The 26813-nt window shown below is 39.3% G+C and overlaps 1 protein-coding gene and 1 non-coding gene across 2 annotated transcripts in view; one reads left to right on the top strand and one right to left on the bottom strand.

Annotated features, from left to right (window-relative positions):
* Positions 1-310: 310 nt before the first annotated feature.
* The window catches only part of LOC129922168 (uncharacterized), a 69490-nt gene continuing 42987 nt past the window's right edge, over positions 311-26813 (top strand). The window contains exons 1-2 of the mRNA XM_056007049.1: positions 311-2598; positions 6552-6725. Of these exons, the coding sequence (XP_055863024.1) occupies positions 944-2598; positions 6552-6725 (1829 nt within the window). The 5' untranslated portion in view covers positions 311-943. The remainder of the gene's footprint in view (positions 2599-6551; positions 6726-26813) is intronic.
* Positions 11152-11223, bottom strand: Trnad-guc (transfer RNA aspartic acid (anticodon GUC)). The gene has a single exon. It is a non-coding gene; the product is annotated as a tRNA-Asp (tRNA).

The raw sequence follows: 26813 nt of genomic DNA, 5'->3' as shown, positions 1-26813 counted from the left end.
TTGTCAATGTTGTTATGACGTTATGTTGAATGACTTTTCTTCGAATGCCAACAGATGGCTCTTCAACAGACCGATCCTCACTACCGTGGTCTTTAGCGTCCCCAATAAGCAAGTCTGTTTGTAGCCAATAGTTTGTTGCTAATGTTTGTATTTCTGCTTTAATCTGTTTGGTAAGTCACCTCAAGTACCTCTGCAAAGGCCTACAAATGAACGCCCCCCCCCCTCCACACACGTGTCCTCATAAGAACCCAATCTTGAAAAAAAGTCAACCTGATTTTATTTCCTTCTTTCTCTCTCTCTCCCCAGAAAGCTAGCGCCGTGAAAGACCGCCCGCGGAAAAGAGGCATACACAATATATGTCACGTGATTGGACTGTCACCTATTTGGAAAAAAACGACATATTAAAAAAAGAAATGTCACAGTATTTCACAACGTGTCCAGACGAGAGTCAGGTGTCACCCAAACTCCAGTGTTGACAGTTGAGGCACGCCCCTGCTGAGTCTATTAAGCCTGTAATGTACCAGGGCATCAAGAAGTCTGCTGATTTTGTGCCAGGGCACCGAGAAGTCTGTTGATTATGTAACAGGGCACCATAGGCTGAAACACATTAAAATGCAGACACAAAATTGTGTTTTCGATATTAATATATGATAGGCATTATCAAACATTATCGCGTGCTATGGAGTCATCCATTAAAAAATCTAACTTAGACATTACGAAAGAGATCTCAACCTTTAATATATAGATGTATTGCTGTTTGTAAATATTTTTTTAAAGAAGAAACAGTGTAACAACTAAAATTATCAATTTAAATCTAGAAAAATATTTAAAATTAATTCCTAGATAAATGTTTACAGTGTGGGCTAATTAAAACAAACTCGTTTTTGAAATACTATATGTATTCAATGAGTTGCTTCCCTTGTGTCACTCCAAAAATAAAACAATGACATTTCTCATGGTCAGCTTCAACTTCTTAATTTCGATTCTAATTTTATTGCTTCTGTTGGCCAGCGGCAAGACTGCCAATTACGTCATTCTGTCCATTTCCAAAGAAGGCCTTCGAGAAGTCCGCATAGCCTACAAAAACAAGTTGGTAATGGAGGTATCGCTAGCAGACGTCCCCTCGGCCAACGGCGTTGTTTTCAGCCGTGCCACGGACGGGCAGCTATTGGTCGAGACCGTGTCACGCCACGGGCTGATCGAGGACTGTAACGTGCTGGCATCGTCTATCGACGTAGCTTCCTTCACGACCGACTTCGAACGAGTTCAACCGGAAATCAAACTTCGGAGCGAGTCGGAAGTGATGGATGTTTACATGGGAATACGAAACTTCTCTACTTTGTACTCTCATGACAAACATCCCACTGACAGACCGCATCCACAAAAGACGTCCCAAAACCTTGATCTTAAATGGCAGAAGCAAAAACTAACAGCCAAGCTTGGCGCTGTGTCCAACAGCACATTTCTGTCCTCATTCCTTCGTTATCTTCGTATAAAAAGACTAGCTAGTGACTGCAATAAATATTACCAAGAGGCGCAGAGCCGCCTCGAGGCGCTGAATCTGCTCGTAGAGAACTCTGAAGCCTTGGAGCAAGAGTCTTTGAGGCTGCACCTGGACGAGTCCCGCGTAAGAAAGCTGTTTGGGAAAAGGCAGCATCGACGACGGCATCATCACCCTCACCCACAGCATCACGAGTTGTCGAATGGCGCCGGTGCCTCCATGATCAACGCGACGTCTGCTTTGACGGATCCCTCATTTGAAGAGGTGACATCTGTAGACTCCCGAGTATGGACGTCTTCGCCAGCAGACAGACTTGATTGGAACAATGACACTAAGCTGTCGTCTGCTAATGTGGCAGAGAACCAGATGTGGATTAACGAAACTTCGTTGACTGCTGCTTCTTTATCGTCGTCAGTTTCTCATTCATCAACATCATCATCGATATTGTCTTCTAATTCATCAACACCGACATTAGATTCCCACAAAACAACTTCAAATCTATCAACATTGTCTACTAATTTATCAACACAGACATTAGATTCACACGAATCCACTTCAAATCCATCAATATTATCTTCTAATTCATCAACACCGACATTAGATTCCAACCAATCCACTTCAAATCTATCAACATTATCTACCAATTTATCGACATCGAGATTTATTTATCCAGAACCAATTTCGGATACATCGATTTCATCTTCCAATTCATCAGCACCGACATCGGATTCCCAAGAATCAACTTCGAATTCGTCGATATTATCTTCTAATTCATCCATATCAAACATATCGTTGATGTCTTCCTTTTCCACATTATCATCCCAGAATGCATCGCAACAGACTTTAAACGGACTATTACCCAATGATCATGTGTCTAGAGCAACGGATCCCATTGAAAGCAGACTTAAGACAGCGCACTCGACTACAGACAGTGAAACGCTTCCCGGATCTGACGTCTCATTCCAATCCCATGATGCAGAGGCCACTCACCCCATAAATGCAACATCTGGTCCCGACACGACAGGCGAGATGACATCAAGGTCAAGGCCGAAAAGGGATTTGTTGACAGGATGGATGATATTTCCGGGAACAAAATGGTAAGCAATCGTTTTATTGTAGGGTAATATCTATAGTTAGATGTATTAAGCTCGTTTCTATGAGAAAGGCGCGGTGGCTGAGCGGTAAAGCGCTTGACTTCCGAACCGGGGACCGGGGTTCGAATCATGATGAAGACTGGGATTTTTAATTTCGGGATCCTCGGGCGCCTTTGAGTTCACCCAGCTCTAGTGGGTACCTGACATTAGTTAGGGAAAAATAAAAACCTAATGGTCGTTGTGCTGGCCACATGACACCCTTGTTAACCGTAGGCCACAGAAACAGATGACCTTTACATCATCTGCCCTATAGACCACAAGGTCTGAAAGGGGAACTTTACTTTGAGAGAGCAAATATATACCTTAACATAATCAATTCTGTAACTTTACATAATACCTACTCCAGGCCTAATCAACTCATGCAAACCTATTTTCAGTTTTGGCCATTTTTATTTATTTGTATTTGCTGGTACATTAATTTTCTCAGCTCTACTCAGTAAGTTCTCTATAGATTTTTTTTTTGTAGCCATAGTTTTATTTTTATTTTTCCTGCACTCATGGACCGGAAGTTTTGTAGATGACACTGCGCTGTTTGGTGGACTCCATTAGTGATAAGCCTGCATTTACAGTGAAGTTATTCAATAACTTAGTGATAATAGGGAATTTCTTTAGTGACATGACTGCTGATTAAAAACTTTACGCGGAAAAACTAGGAAACAAATAACGGAAGACTACTTTGATACTTCTTTAGAGCAAGAAGTGTTTTTTACATATTGTAAACTGAACTTGGCCCAATTTCGCGAATTAGATAGCTGAGGTTTTAAAGCAATCAGTAGTCTTTTATTTCGTTCTTGTTGGTAATGTTTGATTAGAATTAATACAATAACTAAACTCAATACAATGGACCTCATTCACCAATCGTAAACAAACAACATTTAGTCACGTGATCTTATTGATAAAACAACGAAACAAACTGTCACGTGACAACCATCATGAATTAAACATGAGATCGTAAATTATATAGAAGAGATAGAGCACCATGTGGCTAAATGTTGTTTGTTTACGATTGGTGAATGAGGTCCATTTAGTTGTAAACCTGGTGGTTACACAGATGGGGGTAGTGCTGTGTGTTTTTAGCCTACCCGAATCGCCACAGTCCAGCGCAGGACGAGCGGTCAACCGAGACCAGTGACAGTACACGCCAGTTCGGCAAGGACCAGTGTCGTAAATATTACGCACGCAAGTCACGGCGAAAGTGATCAACTGGAGTGGTCAAGAAGGTTCGAGGCCAGTAGAGACACTATATAAGAGCGAGTGTGTCAGAAAGACTTCACTTCACGTTACCTCGCAATGTGACCAGTACGAGGCGAGAACCAGCACGGTGTGTGAAGTCAGTGCGGAGCAGAGACTAGGTTTTTGTAAAGACAGTGTTAATGTTGTTGTCAAATTGCGATGTATTTGAAATTAAACTGACTGATACTTTGGAGCCCTGAGTTGTGAGGTTCTTTAGGTTCCTTGTGTCGTGTGCAGCAGTTTGAAGGGAGCCTGAGTAGGAGAGAGATACGTAACAATAAGAACTCTCAAGAAAACCTGTAAATTCACGTCTACATAATCATTATGAGCATAGAAAAGAAGCTAATGATATGGACATATGACCTCTTTGCGTCTAGCCTAAAAAGTGCTTTTCAATTTTTTCGTAATTTCTTAAAAAAAAAAAAAAAATTAATGTTAAAGTTATGTTTCCACCAAGCTTTCATCTGTACGAGTCTAAACTGCCCACAAGTTGTGACGTCACAGGTCAGTGTTCAGGCCTTCTCTAACGATTGGCCTCGCTGTACCCCCGCCCACCTCTCCACTCGCGTCCCCTAGTTGGGTTCTGTGATCATATTTTCGGCCAGAATCCAGCTTCAGAACTGTGTCAGGAGGCAAGTCTGTCTCTTCCTTTATGTCAGTGGTTCTCAACCTTTTTAAGTTCGGCGACCCCTTTTTAACAATCCCCCCACTCTGCCGCGACCCCCCCCCACACACACACATACATACAGCAATAGAAGAGTAGACAATAACAATCCATATTTTCGATGGTTTTAGGCGACCCCTGGCCAATGGTCAATCGACCCCCCCCCCCAAGGGGGTCGCGATCCACAGGCTGAGAACCCCTGCTTTATGCAGTCCAATCAGCTCTTCTCTCTACTAAACATTCCTTTCACTTCAGGCCCTATTTTAGCTTTACTGGCTAGCACGTCTCCACCCCCACCCCCTCTCCTCCAACTAAGACACACAACTAGACGCAAACAACACAGTAAGTCTACTACACACTAGTTGCCTGTGTTCAGCCCCCCGATCTGTCATCGGATGTCATCGTGAACAATGAAGTATGCCTCTCCCTTTTCATCTATTGGAACCCCAAAAATTCCGTGACGTAACCTATCATCTTAGCCTAAATGAACGCGTCTCAAATATTCAAACTTTTCCCACCCGATCTAAGTACATAAGGTTTATTATAAATAATGTAAATATTCAAAATTTATTTTAATGGTATTTGATGTCATTGAAATCAAGCAAATCGGTCTATAAAGAATGAGAACTTAGAAATAAAAATCCCATATAAAAGGCATGTAAAGCCAAAAAAAAAAAAGGGGGTCCTAAGGCTCAAGGATTCCTATGATGATAAAGCTAAAATTGAATAGCGCAAATTCTGAGGTTTCTAAGCATTTCACTGTGGTAGCCTACTATGAAGAATAAACTTATTAATTAATCATTTCCCCTTGTAGAGCCCGAAGTATTATTTCATTCACAAAATATCTGTGAAAAGGGAAAACAAACTTGAAGCTAATCATCTTACGTCTGTTACCTTGACCTTTTGAACAAAACTATTGGAAGAGTTAGAGATTATTTTTTTAAGGTCGAGCTTTTGTTAATGAATTTCGCAAAATGTTTTCACTTTGGATCAAAGTTGTTCTCAAATTAAATGAGAAAGGTTATAGTATAATGCATAAGACACGATAAGATAAGATAGTTTGATTGGTTCAAATACATGGAAATTCATTTTTAATTCAGTGGTGCGCAAAGTACAGCCCGTGGGCCCTATCCGGCCCGTAACGTAGTGCAATCCGATCTGACGATATTGCGCAATGAAGCGTTTTGGGATCGATCGATCCCATTGGGCCGTGACTCATTCTTTTTTTCAATGAGGTGGCCTGCTATATGCGTGTCGTCCATTTTATATGGCCCCACTGGCCAAAGCCCACCATAATTGTACATAACTATTATGTAATTTTTTCCCATAACCCATTGCTTTTATCAAAAGACACTTGACCCAATGCATTGTCCCCTGGGATGAAGCGGGAATGCTTAGTAGTACAGTGTTTATCTTCAGAACCGAGATGCCCCTGATTCGAATCTAGGTGAAGAGTAGCATTTTTAATTTTGGGCGCCTCTGAGTCCACCCAGCTCTAAAGGGTACCTTACCTTGGTTGGGGAAAGTAAAGGCGGTTGGTCGTTGTGCTGGCCACTGTCGGCCATAGATCACCTTTACATCGCCTGCCCTATAGATCGCAAGATCTGAAATGGGTACTGTTGTCCTTTTGGGAAGTAGTGCATCATTCAGGGGCGTAGCTAAGAATTCGCCATCAGTCGGGGGCCCGGGGGCTTGAACTTTTTTAGGGTCCCCTGCATTTTGCGTAATATTTAATGTAAAAAAAACACTCCCGGGGGGGGGGGGATTTTCAAATTCTCCCCCTCCCTCCCTTCCCTCCCCTAGCTACGCCTCTGGCATCATCGAATCGTCAACATAATCTTTACATTGGGGGAAGCTGGTATCGGACAAACAAAATTAGGATTCGATTCCCCTCTGCAGACAGAATACTTGCAGGAAGTTTGAATAGTTTTAACATTTTTCAATGGCCTATACCGATACGACAAAAGATGATAATGAAAGGTATGGGTTCGATTCTCAGGTGCGGCGATGGTGATATTGCAGAGAACAAGCACGACCTGGGCCACCATGTTGAACTGGACAAGTGCTGCCGCCGACACGACCTTTGCCCTCTGGTCATTCCAAGGCTCTCGTGGAAGTACGGGATGTTTAATTACAGGCTACACACCATCTCACACTGCAGGTGTGACCGCAAGTAAGTGAACACCTGTCTCACCTATTTCTTATTATAGATTGTCTCACCAATTTCTTACTATATAAAGTCAATTTCTTACTATATAATGTCTCACCCATTTCTTACTATATAAAGTCTCACCAATTTCTTACTATATAAAGTCAATTTCTTACTATATAATGTCTCACCCATTTCTTACTATATAAAGTCTCACCAATTTCTTACTATATAAAGTCTCACCTATTTCATATATTTTGTTTCTTACTTGTCTCTATACGCTGTCTCACCTGTCTTCATTTGCTGTCTCAGCTGTCTTCGTTAGCTCTCAGATGTCTTCCTTTGCTGCCCCAGCTTTCTATATACGCTGTCTCACCTGTCTCTATTTGATGTGTCGCCTGTCTCTATTTACTGCCTTACCTGTCTCGTACTAACTGTCTTACCTGTCTCTTACGAATTGTTTAATCTTTCTCATACAATTTCTGTCTCACGGGGTGTCTCTTTATATGTGTCTTATCCAGACATGTCTTCTGGCGTCTATGAGTATTCCGTCTCGTGACATAAGTCTTCAAATTATTAGACCAAGACACTTCGACCTATCAAATGAAATCAAGACATTGAACGACAGAGTAACAATATTGCATTCGCGTGTCTTACAACAAAAGTTGTCGCCATTGTTTTACAACTTAAACACACATACACACACTTTGGTTTTAGTGTTTATTTATTCACAAACCTGGATTCTATTTACACGACTATTTTCGTTTGTTTATTTTCGCTATTGTTTTGAAAACAATGCATCTACCAATATGGTATGAAAATTTACCGCATCTTGTAGTATTGTCTAAATAATGGTCTATAATACTTTATATTGATTTGACAATGACTTCATTTTTAGGTGGGGACACTTTGTTCATTTCCTGTAAGCATACTTATTCAGATGTTCCTAAATGCTTACACACACGCATCGCCAACGGCGTGGTCGTCATAAATGGATGCTCTCCTATAAGCCCACTCTGTAGGACAAAACAAAAAATGTAGTTTTATGACGAGGGTGGGGACAGTCGAGGAGAAGATAATTCGATTGGGAACGAAATTTAGAGAAGGGGGGGGAAGGGTACTGTGACTGGAAGAGGGGGGGGGGGCGTTGTGACTGAAAGGGAGGGGGGGGCGTTTTGACTAGTATAATTCAAGGGCGTCTTCGTTACTGAAGTACTATACAGTAAAAAAAAAAACGGTTCTCCTTCACGTATTATCTGTCCATAGGATTAGATCGGGCTCAAGTAGCAGCTGATAGCTGGGCTTGGGGCTTTGATCTGGTTGCAATAAATTGTCAGTTCGGAAGAAGACAAAACAAAAGAAGGGGGCGCGAAGGAGTTTGTAAGGGCTTTCCAAACCCAGCTATACAAACACAAGTGATTTTCTGTTTTTTTTCAGCTTTATCTTGGTGAAGTCAAGTTGGGGTCATTTGTTGGAGGGATCCGAACTCGTGTAAACAGAGTGGACGTCGTGGTGTAGGGAAACATTTGTGATGAGAGTTAGAATCATCATTCATTCGTCAGAGTTCACTATTTGTCAGAAACATCGTATTTCACTATTTGTCAGATACATCGTATTCAACTATATTAAAATGTATCAGAGTTCACTAATTGTAAGATCCACCATAGTTCACTAATTGTCAGATTCGCCATAGTTCACCAATTGTCAGATTTACTACAATTCACTAATTGTCAGATTCACCATAGTTCACCAATTGTCAGATTCACTACAATGCACTAATTGTAAGATCCACCATAGTTCACTAATTGTCAGATTCGTCATAGTTCACCAATTGTCAGATTCACTACAATTCACTAATTGTAAGATCCACTATAGTTCACTAATTGTCAGATTCACCACAATTCCCTAATTTTCAGATTCACCCTCGTTCACTATTTGGCAGATTCACCACAGATCACTAAATTGTCAGACTAATCACAGTTCACCATTAATCATTTGATGATTCACTACATCCATCATTCCCATCCATCCATTTATTCATCCATCTATCAATCCATCATTCTGACTATCCATCCTTCCATCCTTTCTTGAATTCACAAATCCGCGTATTTATTCATCCATTTACTGATTCACCAATGAATGATTCATCAATAAATTAATCCATTTATTCTTCGGTCCTTCTGTCTAACTATCCATTCAATTCTTCATTAATTCGCCGCTTATCCATCCCTCCATCCATCAATTCATTCAATCTTTTACCCATCGACCATTCCATCCATCTATCAATTTCTTCTATTTATTCATTAGCTTTAAAATTAAAATTTGTAATCAATTTCCACGAAAATATACGTCGATTTTCTTTAATATCAGTTCATAGTTGAGCGCTCTTCTGGCATTGTATAGTACATTTGAAGACATCTTTCAATAGTACTCTTCGACTCTAAGCTAATCAGACATTTAGCGCTCCTCTTGCGCTTTCAAACTGTCAAGGGATATGGAGAGTGAATGGCCCATGACCGCTGGCATCACACCGGGGGCCCCTTCTGCTAGTTTGGTAAATAGCCCGTTTGCTTTCTCCGTAGCCTGACGACGGTTCGCTAACAATTACGGCTCCAGGCCATTGACAAACTTTACGAGAGCGGCACGCTACGTTCTTGCCACTGTAACACTTTGGCCAGGTAGCTGGTTCACAAGCCAGCAGACGTACTGCTCGCGGTATGCCACGGTGGCTTAGCGGACTGGCGAGACTCCCGATAGCACCATTGTGATAAGTACCCGATAGTCATTACTCTCTGCGGGCGGTCAAGATAGTATCACCTCTACTGTACCTGCTTCATCCTAGTACCCCACAATCACCCCTCCCTCTAACACACGAGAATTTTGTTTCTATTCTGCGTAATTGTGCGAATCCTGACAGATGAAGATGTAGCAAAAATAAAACACCTAAATATGGAGGAAGCTTTGCGAATTGTATTCCCTAATTTCTGTCTTCTGTCAAAGAATATCTGAAGTGACCATGGGGGTATTCAATAATAATGATAAGTCTTGTCTTCGAGTCCGAAGATCAATGGGGAATTCAGTATTTCCCTTGGCTACGCAGGCCTAAGCTGTGACCTACATATTTTGCTACATCAGTGCAGGCATAACTATTGTTCGCAGGTGGTCAATTACGATTTTCTTTTCGCCGTATGCGTCTCTCCTCGGCAGCGGATTTTCTTTTGGTCTCAAATGTGTATCCCGCGGACGTTGTGAGCTGTCTCGTTCTGAGGCTGCGTGCAACCGGGTGCTCTCTTCTATGCGAGCTAAGGAAATCGCATTAATAAAACTCGGTTTTTGTTCTTGATCACTCTTCAAACTACATGGGACTTCAAAGCGCTGTTTCAACAGAACAATATACGAATCTTTAACTTAAGTTGGCTCTTTTATGCTCCCAAACTTCACAAACAGTTTAATGTACCGGAATAAGGCGGCCCCAAAGGATATCTACTGTCAACTTGTGTGTGGGGGGGGGGGGAGAAGCAAAAAAAAAAGAGCTAAAAGAGCTAAGGCGGAGCTGGATAAGATAAGATAAGATAAATTTATTGATCCAATCAAATGGAAATTCAATTTGACTACAGTTGACAACATCAGCGAAACTACTGTAACAATAACGATATAGATGAAAAATTCGGACAACATTCACACACGAAAACACATACACATTCACAATCAGCGCTTTATGAATTAGACTTCTATGTATTTCTCGATGACGACAGCTGATTTTGTAGCACTCTGACCAAAAGTGGGATAAACGAGTTTTTAAACCTTTCTGTTTTAGTCCTAATGGAAAGGAGACGACCACTTCGTTCAGATCTGATGTAACAGTGGTTTAATGGGTGCAGGTTGTCCTTAAGAATCGTGAGTGTTTTTGAAAGGCGTCTTTCATGAAAAAGCTCTTCAAGAGATGGTAGGACAAGGGGCGTAGCCAGGAATTTTCAATCGTTTGGGGCCCGGGGCTTGACCTCTTTGGGGGCCCTGCATTATGCGTAATATTTATTTTTTAATGTAAAAAACACTCATTTTGGGGCCCCTCTCAAGTGGGTGTACGAAGGGATTTTTCAATTTCTCCATCTCCTTCACCGACCCTAGCTATCCCACTGGATAGGACACACTCTGCGAAAGCCAGCTACGAATGTAGCAAGCCAGGCACTTGATCTGCAAGGAAAGAGAAAATTGGGCAGACCCAAGCTAACCAGAGAACAGGTTCGTCATCGGCGAACCTTAGGATATTGAAATGATATAGGAGCTAAGCAGATGAAAAAGTTATTTTACACATTAATTTGTTTATACCGTCTGTTTACAAAATAAATCTAAAATCTATCTTTATTAATGTGAAATATCGTAATTATTAGTTCTTATATGATCTACATAATATTAATATTGTTTGTCAATAACCCTTAAAAAAAACAACCTCCCCGGCGGGGAATCGAACCCCGGTCTCCCGCGTGACAGGCGGGGATACTTACCACTATACTAGCGAGGACATCGATATATTAATAAATTATTATCTATAAATCACTATTGATGTTATCTCTAATGTTCGGATTTAATGACCCCTGATTTATGTATATGTTGTATATCGGAATAGTGTGTAATGTGTTTGAAATTTTGATTAATAAATAAAACAAAATGGAATTTGTTTTTGAGAGCCAGTCAAGTAATTCTTCCAAACCTAATCTTGGATCAAGCTGAAACTTTGCACAATGCGCTGGACTGTCGTTCGGATTGATCGACGGTCGAGGGTTCAAATCCTGCCCACTCCCATCCCCTGTCGTCCTGCGGGAGGTTTGGACTAGGAAGTAAACTATCTTCAACTCTGAAGGAACATCCGAAACATGTAAAACAAACAAACAAACAGACCTAACCTCAAAAGAATCAATAAAAAATTTTAAAACCAATTAGTTAATTAACTATTGGTAATAAATTATTTATTTGGTATCTTGAACAAGGGAAAGAAATAGTAATTGACTGTAGTGGTGTTATAAGCTAAATTTAGTCCACTTTATAGGTCATCGTCAGAGTCTTAGTGAACACAAACCTGAACAAATAGGTCAAGTCTATAGAAACAATACATAATACAATCTTTCATGTTCATAAGCTCTCCACTAGTAGAGTGGTTACCGTGTTGGCTTGAGAAGGCTTTGAGCCATGAATTCGAATTCAGGTCATTTCCATCATTTATTTTTTTTAGTTTTATAAATATTTTTTTTTGTCAGTCTAGATCTACTACAATTTTAATTACATGGTTGATCCAACTAATTAATACATGTAAGCTTGATTGATATAGGCTTTGTTTTTATGTTTTTTAAAGTATTTTTGAAAATATTTTTGTGTTTTTATTATTTACTTGGCAACTGCCATCTTTCACTATGACGTCATTGGCATTATCTTTTTGCCTACTTAATCTTAAAAATCCAATATTACGTTTTTCTTTAGTTTCCATTATAGTGTTAACACCTTTCTTCGTATCCCTTTCTCTACTTTTCCTCTTACTGAATCGTATTACTTAATGAACGTAAATGAAATTTTAAAATAAAAAATCAGAATGTAAACAAAGATCTGATAACTAAGATTAAATTTGTGTGTGAAAATTCCTAGTTAATTATAATTATATATGTTTGTCATTCAGAAATAGGAGTATGTCACAATGGTCTATTTTTTTTTCAAGTTTTATGCTTTAGTGGTAAACAAGATCTTGCATATTTTTATAAATTCGTTTATTAAATGTACTGAAAGATAGAGCTGTAGCGTACGTAGCAAAATGTCTGTACATCTCTATAAAATATACTAATATCACACACATACATTTACACACGCACACACACAGACACACACTCACACACACACATAGACTCTCTCTCTCACACACACACACATCTACCACCGGTTTACTAGTCAGCCATGAATCACATTAAAACGACTTAAATTATCCACTTCAGGTACAAAATGGTATCATTATGGTTCCCCGTCTGCCCAGCCCCTTCTCTCTCTGCTAACTCGGGAAGCAACTACAGCCCTGTTCGACAGCTCCAAGGTGTCGGGCTGTTCACGCCAAGTAGCAAACATGGCTTATCTATCGTCTCTTGACGGTTGCTGGTGGTCCCCCCCCCCCCCAAAAAAAAAAAAATAAAAAAAAAAAAAGGACAAGGGGGTACAAGACAAGGGCGTAAGGGCGCTGTGTTTGATGTGTGTAAACATGTAGTCATTGTCTGAGTATCGAAATCGTATTGTACGCTCAATCCCGTTGTCACGTTTGAACAACGACCTGTTTAAAGATTATTGAAATATTCACACTTTATAATCTGCAAATCCGGTGAGATTTACCATATGTACTCAGCTACTACGATCAAAAAAACATATTGTCATAAATCACCCACCTTGAGCTCTCCGCCCTCGAGCCCCCCTTCGCCCCTCCTGCTCAGCGCCCATAAAACTCGAAAAGACATAAACTAAAGTTTCCCGAACGGAAGATTCGAATTGCAGAAGTCGAGGGAGATAACCCACGCACGTCTGCTATAGCAGTTTTCATGGTTGAATAGCCTTATCTCGGCTGCTCCCTACACCCGGGCACCCCATATATTTTCTGTTATTTTGAGTCGTGCATACGCCAGGGTGCCCAATCTACCTGACATTGAACTTCAGTCATAACCACGTCTGCAGGCGTTATCACAGAGCGATTCCCAGGAGTTGTGGTTCCTGGCACATCGTCTGCTAAGATCCAAATCGCTAAGTGCATTTTCTGAATTATTATATATGTGTATTTTTTTTAATACCGTCGGGCAATCTATTTTTAGTAACCCACTTCTGAAGGCATCAAGTCCCTTACAATAGTGTCGTAATGATTTCCAGGCGTTGGCTCAAGTTCTTAGATCGCATATTGTCTACATCAGCCGAAAAAAGTAGTTCCGTGATTAGGGCCTAATTGGTCTCGCGGGGCTACACATGAAAGCCTGAGTGTTAAGGTTGTACACAACATGGTCAAAGGTAAGTTGCTGGGTTCCAAAAAAAAAAAACCGCCCCAGATTTACTGGGGCAACACCCAAATGCCTTATAGTGGAACGGTGATGGACTATTTGATAATAGATCTAGTTCTCTTGCGTTCGCGACCCGTGGACCCAATTCCACAATGGCGAGATCTGGAAGGTCAAACGTCAGACTAGGTCAGCTAAATGGCGAATAACCTTTTTCGTTATCGATATAGGTAATATCTTGAGCACCTTAGAGCACCGTCAGAATAACGACTGGAATACATGAAAGGTAGCACTAAGCGCGTGTGTGTGTAAGTCAAGTGTTGAGCTTACCTGTTGTATTCATGCCTCCCACCCCCCACACACACACCACCCACTTCTCAAAGCTTTGTAGAGAACAATACTAGCATCTAATGACCCTGCTTTTAATGAGATAGTAAATAATAGCTTCGAAAAACCCGGCATTTAATGAGATAGTGAAATACTAGCTTCTAATGACCCTGCTTTTAATGAGATAGTAAATAATAGCTTCGAAAAACCCGGCATTTAATGAGATAGTGAAATACTAGCTTCTAATGACCCTGCTTTTAATGAGATAGTAAATAATAGCTTCGAAAAACCCGGCATTTAATGAGATAGTGAAATACTAGCATCTAATGACCCTGCTTTTAATGAGATAGTAAATAATAGCTTCGAAAAACCCGGCATTTAATGAGATAGTGAAATACTAGCTTCTAATGACCCGGCTTTTAATAAGATAGTAAATACTTGCTTCTAATGACCCGGCTTTTAATAAGATAGTAAAAACTAGCTTCAAATGACCCGGCTTTTAATGAGATAGTAAAAACTAGCTTCTAATAACCCGGCTTGTAATGAGATAGTGAAATACTGGCTTCGAAAAACCCCGGCTTTTAATGACATAGTAAATACTAGCTTCTAATGACCCGGGTTTTAATGAAATAGTATATACTAGCTTATTATAACCAGGCTATTAATGAAATATTAAAATATTAGCTTCTAATGACCCGGCTTTTAATGATATTGTAAATACTAGCATCTAATGATCCGGCTTTAAATAAGATATTAAATACTAGCTTTTAATGACCCGGCTTTTAATACGATAGTGAAATACTGGCTTCGAAAAAAACGGCTTTTAATGACATAGTAAATACTAGCTTCTAACGACCCAGCTTTTAATGACATTGTATATACTAGCTTCTAATGATCTGGGTTTTAATGACATAGTAAATACTAGCTTCTAACGATCCAGCTTTTAATGAGATAGTAAATACTAGCTTCTAATGACCCGGGTTATAATGAAATAGTATTTACTAGCTTCTTATAACCAGGCTATTAATGAAATAGTAAAATGTTAGCTTCTAATGACCCGGGTTATAATGACATTGTAAATACTAGCATCTAATGATCCGGCTTTAAATAAGATAGTAAATACTAGCTTCTAATGACCCAGCTTTTAATACGATAGTGAAATACTGGCTTCGAAAAAACCGGCTTTTAATGACATAGTAAATACTAGCTTCTAACGACCCAGCTTTTAATGACATTGTATATACTAGCTTCTAATGATCTGGGTTTTAATGACATAGTAAATACTAGCTTCTAACCACCCAGCTTTTAATGACATTGTATATACTAGCTTCTAATGACCCGGCTTTTAATGAGATAGTAAATACTAGCTTCTAATGACCCGGGTTATAATGAAATAGTATTTACTAGCTTCTTATAACCAGTCTATTAATGAAATAGTAAAATGTTAGCTTCTAATGACCCGGCTTTTAATGACATTGTAAATACTAGCATCTAATGACCCGGCTTTAAATAAGATAGTAAATACTAGCATCTAATGACCCAGCTTTTAATACGATAGTGAAATACTGGCTTCGAAAAAACCGGCTTTTAATGACATAGTAAATACTAGCTTCTAACGACCCAGCTTTTAATGACATTGTATATACTATCTTCTAATGATCTGGGTTTTAATGACATAGTAAATACTAGCTTCTAACCACCCAGCTTTTAATGACATTGTATATACTAGCTTCTAATGACCCGGCTTTTAATGACATAGTAAATACTAGCTTCTAATGACCCGGGTTATAATGAAATAGTATTTACTAGCTTCTAATAACCAGGCTATTAATGAAATAGTAAAATGTTAGCTTCTAACGACTCAGCTTTTAATGACATTGTAAATACTAGCATCTAATGACCCTGCTTTTAATGAGATAGTGAAATACTGGCTTCGAAAAAAACCCGGCTTTTAATGACATAGTACATATTAGCTTCTAACGTACCGGCTTTTAATGACGTTGTAAATATTAGCTTCTAATAATCCGGCTATTAATGAAATAGTAAAATATTAGCTTCTAATGGCCCGGCTTTTAATGAGATAGTAAAATACTAGCTACTACTAAAACAGTCTTTTAATGAGAGAGAACAAGTAATAGCTTAGTCTGGCTTTTAATGACAGTTGGTCAAATGTATTCGGCTCTAGGAAACAGTAGTATTTCTGTATTAATTCCCCCTTCCCTTGTTGTACAGAATTCGTAATCTGTATTTCTACTTAAAGCTAGAAATCGCCAAGAGTTATCTTTTTTAATTTAGCGACGTAGAGTTGTCTAGTCTAAAACTATCTAGTCATATGTAGAGTTATGTTATTTAACTTAGATTAAGTTATCTTGAACGCAGTTACGCAATCTCCTTCACCTTTACCTATCCCTTTGTCTGTTGGACCGTTGGGGCACCATGCAAGACTCGCTGACCGTTTTTCTCCATTCCACTCTTTTGTCTTAGTTGGAACCAACCTCTTTTAATGGCAGGGCCGTCCATTCTTTTATGTTGTCCTCCCATCGCTTTCTCTGTCTTCCTCTTCTTCTTTTTCCTGGTACTGTTCCCTGAAGGAAGGTCTTTGTGAGCCCCAAAAGGTCTTGTAATATGGCCATAGATTTTAAGTTTGCGTTTTTTTTATAATAGCCAGCAGGGCATCTTGGGGTTGAATCGCTGTGGTAACCCTGTCTCTAATCTCTTGACGGTTTTAAAACCTATATATAGTTCAGGGTTTGTCTTGTCAGTCAATAAGTTTTAAGCTACATGTCAAGTCTACTTTTGTGAATTTATTATTGACTTTCAATAATAAAGTGTATTATTACTTGCCACATAGTGTCTTTTCTTTTTTTTTTCATAATTTCTACTTGAAGAATTTTAATATTTTATTTCGTAAAGAGGACTTCTGTCATTTCTTAACTTGAAGAAAGATCTCCGGCGTACTTTCGACATTGGACCTAATATTTTGAAAAATGCGCAGACGTTATAGACACTTAACCCCATTGTAACACTAAGATTCACTTGAAAATACTCTTGTGTTCTACCTAAAGTAAACTCATTGTGTATATGTTTGTTTCTATGTTTGTATGTTTGTATGCTTGTGTGTATCAACCAACTGATAACCGGCACTGCTTCAGTCTTATTTGGCTTATTTTGACACACCTTGGTGAACCTAGTTGATCAGGTGTCCGCAGTGTTACCAGGTAGAAAAGATAAGAGACCTCACATGGTTACGTAATAGATTACACGTGAATCACACCAGAGTTCATTACAGAGCGACGGCGCCATGTTTTGATTACATCATTTTGTGATATCTAGGGCGCCTCTTCCTGAGTGTATACCTATCTCTCTATGAAGATCGGTTGAAAACTAAAATGATTTTTTTTTTAAGTTTAAAAAGACACTTTCGTTTAGTGCAGTTATTATTACAAATGTGTCTTAAAATGTGTGTCCAAATGTGTGTCTTAAAATTTGATATTAAATTCCGTGCTGCTATACCCCATCATGGTAAAGGCTTCGGGACTCGACCCTGAGGAAAATCAGAAGCAGGCGACCCTTAGGCAGTTTGCAGCACACAGTGCTACACCCTGGCAGAGCCTGCGACGCCGCTGACTTCAGACTGTATCGTCACTTGCCATTCCTTTGGGTACATCAACTGTGTGGAGAAGGAGGAACTGATGTGTGGGCGACATTGTTCCGACCACAGCTTATGCCCAGGCATTCACCTTATTTTCATGAGGTGATCCATATTTTTTCATTAGTTTGATGCGCGAGAAGCTTCTTTCACCATATTACACAATTACCGTTAATGCATAATGCCGTTTTTATTTATCGGATTGGCATTTTCCATATTGAATGACACCCCAAAATGACAATTTTTTTCTATACATTTCAGGAGATTCTAATGCGTTTTCTAAAGGTTTTAATAATTTCCGGATATTTCCAGGACTTTTTCGTATATTTTGCAATTTCAGGAGATTTCCAGGTGCTCCAGGTAAATCGACAGGAGGCCGCGGTAAATCTGTTATAAGTTATACAATGGTTTAATTTAATAACTTATATACCTAGAATTAGCACAGCAAACATTGAAGATTAAAAAAAAATGATTTTTAATTTTATTCAAAATTGTATAAACCAAACTATTAAATGGTTTTAAAAATGTATAGTTAGTCATTTTTTCCGTCATTTATTATCTCGGTCTTGGGTTGACGATAATAATACATACATGAGACAAGACTTTGTCTTTAAAATTGATGGGTGGAAAAATATCGCCATACTAGACAAACTGGGAAGAATAACCAATCTTAGACTTTATCTAGACCCTAAACTCCTTATGAGCTCACTGCAATGCTGTCTTGGGTTGACTATAAGTTAACTTCTGGAAACCGTACCGGTCTGTCCAGGAACATTGTTGATTAGCCCAGCTTTATATGTTGGACATAAAAACATCATATTGTTATGACCCTATTCGCGACGCAATTGGGTTAACTGTGTGTGATCAGCTGACATATGTGACGCAGGCCAGTAATACAGTTTAGCGTGCTATATTGAAAGGCAAGGGACAGTACTGGCATGAACCTTGCACGTGAATAGCGCCCGTGTTATGGTCATCTGATCATAAGCCTGGGCAGACCAGAGACACAGTGTGTAGGAAAAGTGTCAGTTCAAGACCGGAGAGCGTTGAGACCGGGACAGTTAGTCGGCCATGAAGTCGGTCCTGGTGCAGTCCTCCAGTGAAACGTACGAGTCCAGGAAGAGACAGTAGAGTTAATGAGTTTAGTACAGTGATATACAGTCTAACGTTGTAGCAGTTGATTGTGTTGCCAATTGTGTCATTTTGGCTGTTTTATTTTACCCTTATTAAAGTACCAGATTATCTGGAGCCTTGTTGTCAAGCTCTTGATGTGTTGTGTTGTGTTTAGCAGTGTTTACAGAAGGCTGAGTAGGAGAGAGAATCATAACAATATCAATAGGACCTCAGGCTGATCTGTCAGCTGTTAAACGATCTAATAAAATCATTAGCTGTGAATAATTTTGGATCTTCCCTCTTTGTAATGGACATGAAAAACTAATCCTGTTTTGACCACCGGCTACTGCTCCTAAATCTGCGATTATGACTTTATAATTGATGAACTGCAGCGAGTATATTATAAGGAACAGTGTATTTGATCATGAACTATATAGGCCTACAACTTCTCAATAACCTTTGACCCCTCAACAGTATTATACCCTCATATATCTGCGACTATGAATTTATAATGGATGAACTGCTCAACGTGGATGCGTTAACCCAGCGGTTCTCAAACCTTTTAAGCTCGGCGAACCCCTTTTTACAATCCCCCACTCTGCGGCGACCCCCATCCACACAGCAATAGAAGAATAGACAAAAACAATCCATATTTTCGATGGTCTTAGGCGACCCTTGGCAAATCGTCAATCGACCCCTAAGGGGGTCGCGATCCACAGGTTGAGAACCCCCTGCGTTAACCTGTTTTTCTTGTGTGTTATTGTAAATGAAATTATAATCTGAATAAACCAAGAAAAAAAAAAGACTTTTTAATTGATGAAACTCCAGCGAGTATTTTACAATGAACAGTGTAAATCAGCGGTTCTCAACCTTTTTACAATCCCCCACTCTGCCGCGACCCCCCTCCCCCCCCCACACATACAGCAATAGAAAAGTAGACAATAACAATCCATTTTTTCGATGGTCTTAGGCGACCCATGGCAAATGGTCAATCGACCCCCAAAGGGGTCGCGATCCACAGGCTGATAACCCCTGGTGTAAATGATCATGAACTATATATAACTTCTCAATAACCTTGACTGCTCATAAGTATTATATGGCCTGGACTTTGATGCGTTAACCTCTTTGTCTTGTGTGTTATTGTAAGTGAAAGTATAATCTGAATTTAAAAAAAAAAAAAGATTGAATGGGGATTAGGGGGTCGGTCGCTCTGAAGAAGACCAGACGCCACACTTAAGAAAAAAGCATGACGCTTACAAGCTGTATTTTTACCAAACACGTCTTTGAAATATTTTTTTTTAAAAAGCACTTTCGCAAGGATTTCAGAATTTGCAGCAGTACAGATAAAAAAAAAATAATCATAATTTACTGGACGTAAAGGATTCAAAATAAACACTACAGTATTTCACTCTTGTGGCGTCACTGTAAAGGGCGTTTGATAGGGCGTAGAATGAGGGGCAAAGGGCGACTCGTTGAGGGAGTAGCTGACTGGTGCAGCTCGGATATAACCTGGCGATAAACTTTGTTCACATTATGTTATCGTCTGCAAGCCAAGCTCAAAGAGTTATTTTTTTTTCTCCCCTTGGTCAGATAAATATGTTTAAAAATTGCTGCCCTTGAGTGCACCAACACATACCCATTTGTTCAGGAGGAATTATTTATAGAATGTACTTAACATGTCAAATAAATGTTGGTAGATGTTTCAACTCTATTCGGCTTATTGAGAACTATTTGGAAACGAAGCGTTAAAACGACATACATAGTGCATGAGGTTTTAAGTTTTATTTATTTATTAGTTATTTTAAAAATATTTTTTTTTGTGCACAGAAAGTGTCACACCGAGAAATTTTGAGTTGTATAAAATGTTTTTTTTTTTTGTGTCCGTAGGGAAAAGCCTCTATTGATATTGGGCCGTCAAATTTAAATCTCAAAAACTTTAGGCACTAGTGAAAAATCGTATTTCACCCTCGTGCTCAACATAATTATACGTTTGCATTATTGCAATAGTTAATGATGGGACTTTTGGTCTTTTGGACTTCACCTTGTTTTAAAAATGGTTTATAATTGTGTGCATAAAATATGTAGACTTAGTTTTACAAAAACCTTGAAACGGTATTTGTTTGATATAATGTTTTTCAACTTTTAAGATCTAATTGTGACAGATTGACGGACGAACAGATTGGCAGATAATTAGAACAGCGTTGTTGGGTTTTTTTCCTTTTAAAAGCACGTTTGTTTCAAACACAAGAATTTGATTATGTAAACCTTAAAGTCACGTGACTAACGGTTCGTTTGATCGCGCATGTGTTTTTGTACGTATGTGTGAGAGTGTGTGATTGTGCTGCGTGAGTTACTCGTGTGACACATTTCCAATGTCCCGCTCTCTAGTCTGACTGCGCTTGTTGCTATTTTTAGCCCCACATGCACGCCCCGACCCCACACGGCTGACGAGAGAGTCGAGGTGACGGCTATATTTAGAAGCACGCGCTCCTGTGTGAATGTGGTGAGTAATATTACATTAAAGACAGCTCTTCAGATGGGCGGGACATTGGACGAAGGCACACCTCTAGCGGGAGTGATATTTTAATAGTTCTCTAAAGGGAAGCTAGGACCAAGGGCAAAGGGAAAGAGGGGGAACAAACTGTAATTCTTGCTTTGAGAACACATTTATATTCAACATACTGCAAGCTTTTTAATAACATAAATGTGTAGCTTAATACTGATACAATATTTATTTCCTTGATAGAAGTATAAATTTTTCTCCAATAATAATTGACATGCTATTAATAAACATTAACAGCATTGGATATTCATCTTATGAAAGTTTATCAACAGACAAGTAAGTCCGGAGACTGATCTTCACAAGACACATCAAGTTATGTTTGTTTTCCATTAATCTTGAACTTTTGGTAAAACTTTCCATCGAACTTTCTACCTACCATTTATGTAGATTCCCTATTTTAATTACTAATTAGGTATGGATTAATACAATTTCAAAGTTTAATTTTAATTCTTTAATATTTGTGACATTTGAGAACTTATAAAATAAATACATTTTTAAAAAGCCCACAAAAGAGGCAGGAGGCCCAAAAAAAGCCCAAAAAAGAGGCAAAGAAAAGAGGCCCTTGGCCCAAGGCTTCCTATGATGACAAGCCTAAAAATGAATAGCGCAAATTCTGAGATTTCCTATTTAAAAAAAAAAAAGAAATTACATACTAAGAGTAATCGTCTTCTTTTTTGAAGTAACGTCTGTATTATATAAGATAAGATAACATGATAATTTGGGACGTAAACTCTGCTAAGATTTTACATTTTTAACAGACACTGACTTAAGGCAGAGTACAGCATGTAATTTCTGTCTTATGTTTTGTCTGGCTTCAAACTGAGTAAAGTCTGCTTATTGTTGGTTATAGAGCTGATAGTTGGTTACGTGTCATCGGGTCAGCTATGTGTTAAACGATGGCAAATTTTGACATTTTCAGGAAAAAATTCTCCGCATTCTCTGCGAGTCTGTTGTCTCCGTAATGTCGGAATTATTTCAAAGTACTTACAGCATCTATAGGACTGTCTATATTTAGCTGTACAGTCACGGCCGCAGCTGGAATGACACATCCGAGAGATATTTAGTGAAGTGAATGTTATACTTAGGCTTGTTACATTTATTGGTGATACAAGTGTGAAAAATTTATTTGTTTATATTTTACCACAAAAGTATGTTATTACCATTTATCAGTCCATCCCAGTTAACAAAGTATCCGTTGAGAAAGTAGCACTAGTGAAAGTAGCAGTAGAGATAGTAGCAGTAGTGAGAGTAGCCTCAAATAAAGTAGCAGTAGAGATAGTTGCAGTAGTGAGAGTAGTCTCAGATAAAGTAGCAGTAGTGATAGTAGCAGTAGTGAAAGTAGCCTCAGATAAAGTAGCAGTAGAGATAGTAGCAGTAGTGAAAGTAGCCTCAGAGAAAGTAGCCTCAGAGAAAGTAGTAGTAGAGATAGTAGCAGTAGTGAAAGTAGCCTCAGAGAAAGTAACAGTAGAGATAGTAGCAGTAGTGAGAGTAGCCTCAGATAAAAGATAAAGTAGCAGTAGAGATAGTAGCAGTAGTGAAAGTAGCCTCAGATAAAGTAGCAGTAGAGATAGTAGCAGTAGTGAAAGTAGCCTCAGAGAAAGTAGCAGTAGAGATAATAGCAGTAGTGAAAGTAGCCTCAGAGAAAGTAGCTTCAGAGAAAGTAGCAGTAGAGATAATAGCAGTAGTGAAAGTAGCCTCAGAGAAAGTAGCCTCAGAGAAAGTAGCAGTAGAGATAATAGCAGTAGTGAAAGTAACCTCAGAGAAAGTAGTAGTAGAGATAGTAGCAGTAGTGAAAGTAGCCTCAGAGAAAGTAACAGTAGAGATAGTAGCAGTAGTGAGAGTAGCCTCAGATAAAAGATAAAGTAGCAGTAGAGATAGTAGCAGTAGTGAAAGTAGCCTCAGATAAAGTAGCAGTAGAGATAGTAGCAGTAGTGAAAGTAGCCTCAGAGAAAGTAGCAGTAGAGATAATAGCAGTAGTGAAAGTAGCCTCAGAGAAAGTAGCTTCAGAGAAAGTAGCAGTAGAGATAGTAGCAGTAGTGAGAGTAGCCTCGGATAAAGTAGCAGTAGATATAGTAGCAGTAGTGAAAGTAGCCTCAGAGAAAGTAGCCTCAGAGAAAGTAGCCTCAGAGAAAGAAGCAGTATAGAAAGTAGCTTCAGTGAAAGAAGCAGTAAAGAAAGTAGCTTCAGAAAAAGTAGCAGTAGAGTAGTAGCAGTAGTGAAAGTAGCCTCAGAGAAAGTAACAGTAGAGATAGTAGCAGTAGTGAAAGTAGCCTCAGAGAAAGTAGCCTCAGAGAAAGTAGCCTCAGAGAAAGAAGCAGTATAGAAAGTAGAGAAAGAAGCATTGGTGAAAGTAGTATTAGTGAAAGCAGCAGTAACCAAAGTAGCAGTTAAGAAAGTAGCATTGGTGAAAGTAGTGGTTACGAAAGTAGCAGATGAGAAATAATCAGATTAGAAAGTAGCGGTAGTGAACGTAGCAGTTCAGAAAGTAGCAGGCGTGAATGTAGTGGCATTGAAAGTAGCAGACGAGAAAGTACCAGCAGCAAATGTAGTAATAGATAAGATAAGATAAGATGAGATGAGATAAGATAATTTTATTGATCCAATCAAATGGGAATTCAGTTAAAATAGTAAAAATAGTTTGCAGACACATTATCCAAATGTTACTCTTAACTCTTTCTCTCCTAACTGACGATACCAGCGTTGATTCAACCAAAATGTGGTAAATAATTACGGAGAGAAAGAGTTAAAACAGATTTTTTTTTGTTTCTACTAAACTGTATAACTCGTCGGTTGTACTTTCTAGTTTCCAATCAAGCATGCAATTTGGGTCATTCACGTACAGCATAGATCCCTACCACCTCTGTTTAGCTTTGAAGTGCTAGAGTACCGTGACTGAGTACTGACATCAAGTACTGTCAACCTCACCCCAGGAGAGTATCATCGCTAGCCCCGCCTCATTTACATATTCAAATGTAGCGTTCCTTCGATCCCATAATGCATTCACGGCAACTATCCTCTAAAGGTCACACACAAACCCAACAGACTGTTCACGCTCTCCTGACAAAACAAAAAAACCTAGAAACCTAGCCCACCCTTCGAGGACCTGGTCTAGAGTACTTCCAACCTCCCACTTTTCTCTCGGCATGGACTTGGTCTACATAGCTAAAAGTTAATATTGATTTTTAGACACCTTTTTTTTTTTGTTGTGTTTGAAAGCTTTGTGAATTAGGTCAAGCCTGTTGTGCTGATTTCATCGTTTCCTCCTGAGTTTTGTGTTTACCTGGTATTTAGGCTTACGTGGGGGGTTCGCTCATTAATTAATAGAGGGGGGGGGATGGGGAGGGACTTAAGAGTGCCTTTTATTTGCGGTAACAGATACGAGGTTAGAAGGACCAGTCAGTTCTAGTGCACTGACCTTAACAACATGATTGTTGTTTAAACGGTTGCAATAACTTTTTTTGCCGCTGTTATGTACTTCAGTGGACAGCCTAATTAAATACTGTTTATTAATGATAATAGGGCTATCTTGTAAAATGATACAAGCGGTGGGTCTGATATTCAAATAGCAACACTGGCTAGTTTCTAGCAGGCTTTGTAATTGAAATTATTTTTTGTTTGTTTTGTTAAATAGGAAAACAACTAATTCTCTCTCTCTCTCTCTCTTTCTTTCTTTCTTTCTCACTCCCTCTCTCTCTCTCTCTCTCTCTCTCTCTTCCTTTGTTTGTTTTACTACCTTTGTATTTTTATTGCTTGTTCACTTTCTTTCAAAGTATCTCACTCTCTCTCTCTCTCTCTCGCTCTCTCTTTAGTTGTCTCACTACCTGTGTATTTTTCTTTGTTGTTATTCTCTCTCTCGTTTAACGCGCCCCCCCCCCCTCTATCATACACCTTCGCCCTTTCTCTCTCTCTCTCTCTCTCTCTCTCTTTGTATTTATAATTGCTGCCACTTCCTCTTATGTACGCCCTTCTTCATTCTATCAGACTCTACATCTATATTCTTGTTAAACTTATATTTATAATTGCTGCCACTTCCTCTTATGTACGCCCTTCTTCATTCTATCAGACTCAACATCTATATTCTTGTTAAACTTCTGAGCCATTGTGCGTCATTTATTCATTGCTTCTTAGCCAATTATCTAATCAACTGACGGACAAAAAGACAGACAAACACCAGGAGGACAACAATCACGAATCCCGCAAAAGTGTCAGCCTTTGACCTGGATCCTACGGAGAGTTAATTGTTTTTGCGTGTGAAATGTGTGGGTGGCGGTCTAGACTTGGTGTGTGAGTGTGATGGTAGGTTAAACTTGTTATGTGATCGTAGGCTTGTCTGTGTGTGTGTGTGGCGGGGGAGAAGGTTTGAAATGTAATTATAACTGTTCATTAACTCAGTCTCGTGTTGGAGATTGCGTCCCTTGTCCCTAAATTAAAAATCAGTCGACGAGAATTAGCAACCTCGTAAACAATCAGAAACAGGAGCAATGTGTTGCCCTTGACCTTATTGATCCACTGTTTCAACCTTGACCCTGTAGAATGACATTAACATATGCTAAATGCAAAAAAAAAAATTATTTTTTTTTAATATGTGGTTTATTCAGGTTATACTTTCATTTACAATAACACACAAGACAAACAGGTTGACGCTTCCACGTCCAGGCCATATGATACTGTAGAGCAGTTATTGAGAAGTTGTATATAGGTCATGATCAAATACACTGTTCATTGTAATAAACCCTCTTGAGTCCTGTCATTATAAAGCAGCGGTTCTCAACCTTTTAGGTTCGGCGACCACTTTTTACAACCCCCCCCCCCCAACTCTGCCGCGACCCCTCCCCCCTCCGCATACACACACAGCAATAGAAGAATGGACAAAAACAATTCATTTTTTTTCGATGGTCTTAGGCGACCCCTGGCAAATCGTCAATCGACCCCCTCCCCCAAAGGGGTCGAGACCCACAGGTTGAGAACCCCTGTTATAAAGTCATAGTCGCAGATATAGGAGCATAAGTGAGTGGTCCAAAACAGATCAGTTTTTCATGTTCATTACAGAGAGCGAGCATCCAAAATTATTCATAGTTAATGGATTTTGTTGGTGCGTTTATCAGCTGACTGATCAGCTTGAAATCCTATTGGCCTGAGATTTTTATGTTCAACATCAAATACTTAACTCTTTCTCTCCGTTATTATTTAACACGTTCTGATGGAATCAACGTTGGTATCGTCAGTTAGGAGACAAAGAGTTAAAGCTGAGCTAATCAACAATGTTCCTGGACATCACTCAGTGATCCTCACGTTGCGGATAAGACGTGAGTTCGGCGCTATTGGATACAGGTCCAAAGGAACTTCAGTAGTCTTCTTATTACCATCGGAGAAACCTCCACGAGTGGGCAGAACTCCACCGGCTGTCATCAAATCAAATATTGAAGCTAGGCAGCATTACAGTGAGCTCA

This window comes from Biomphalaria glabrata, chromosome 12 (genome assembly GCF_947242115.1).
Source record: "Biomphalaria glabrata chromosome 12, xgBioGlab47.1, whole genome shotgun sequence".
In the NCBI taxonomy this organism is placed as follows: Eukaryota; Metazoa; Mollusca; class Gastropoda; family Planorbidae; genus Biomphalaria; species Biomphalaria glabrata.
This window is presented reverse-complemented; position numbering and strand designations above follow the sequence as displayed.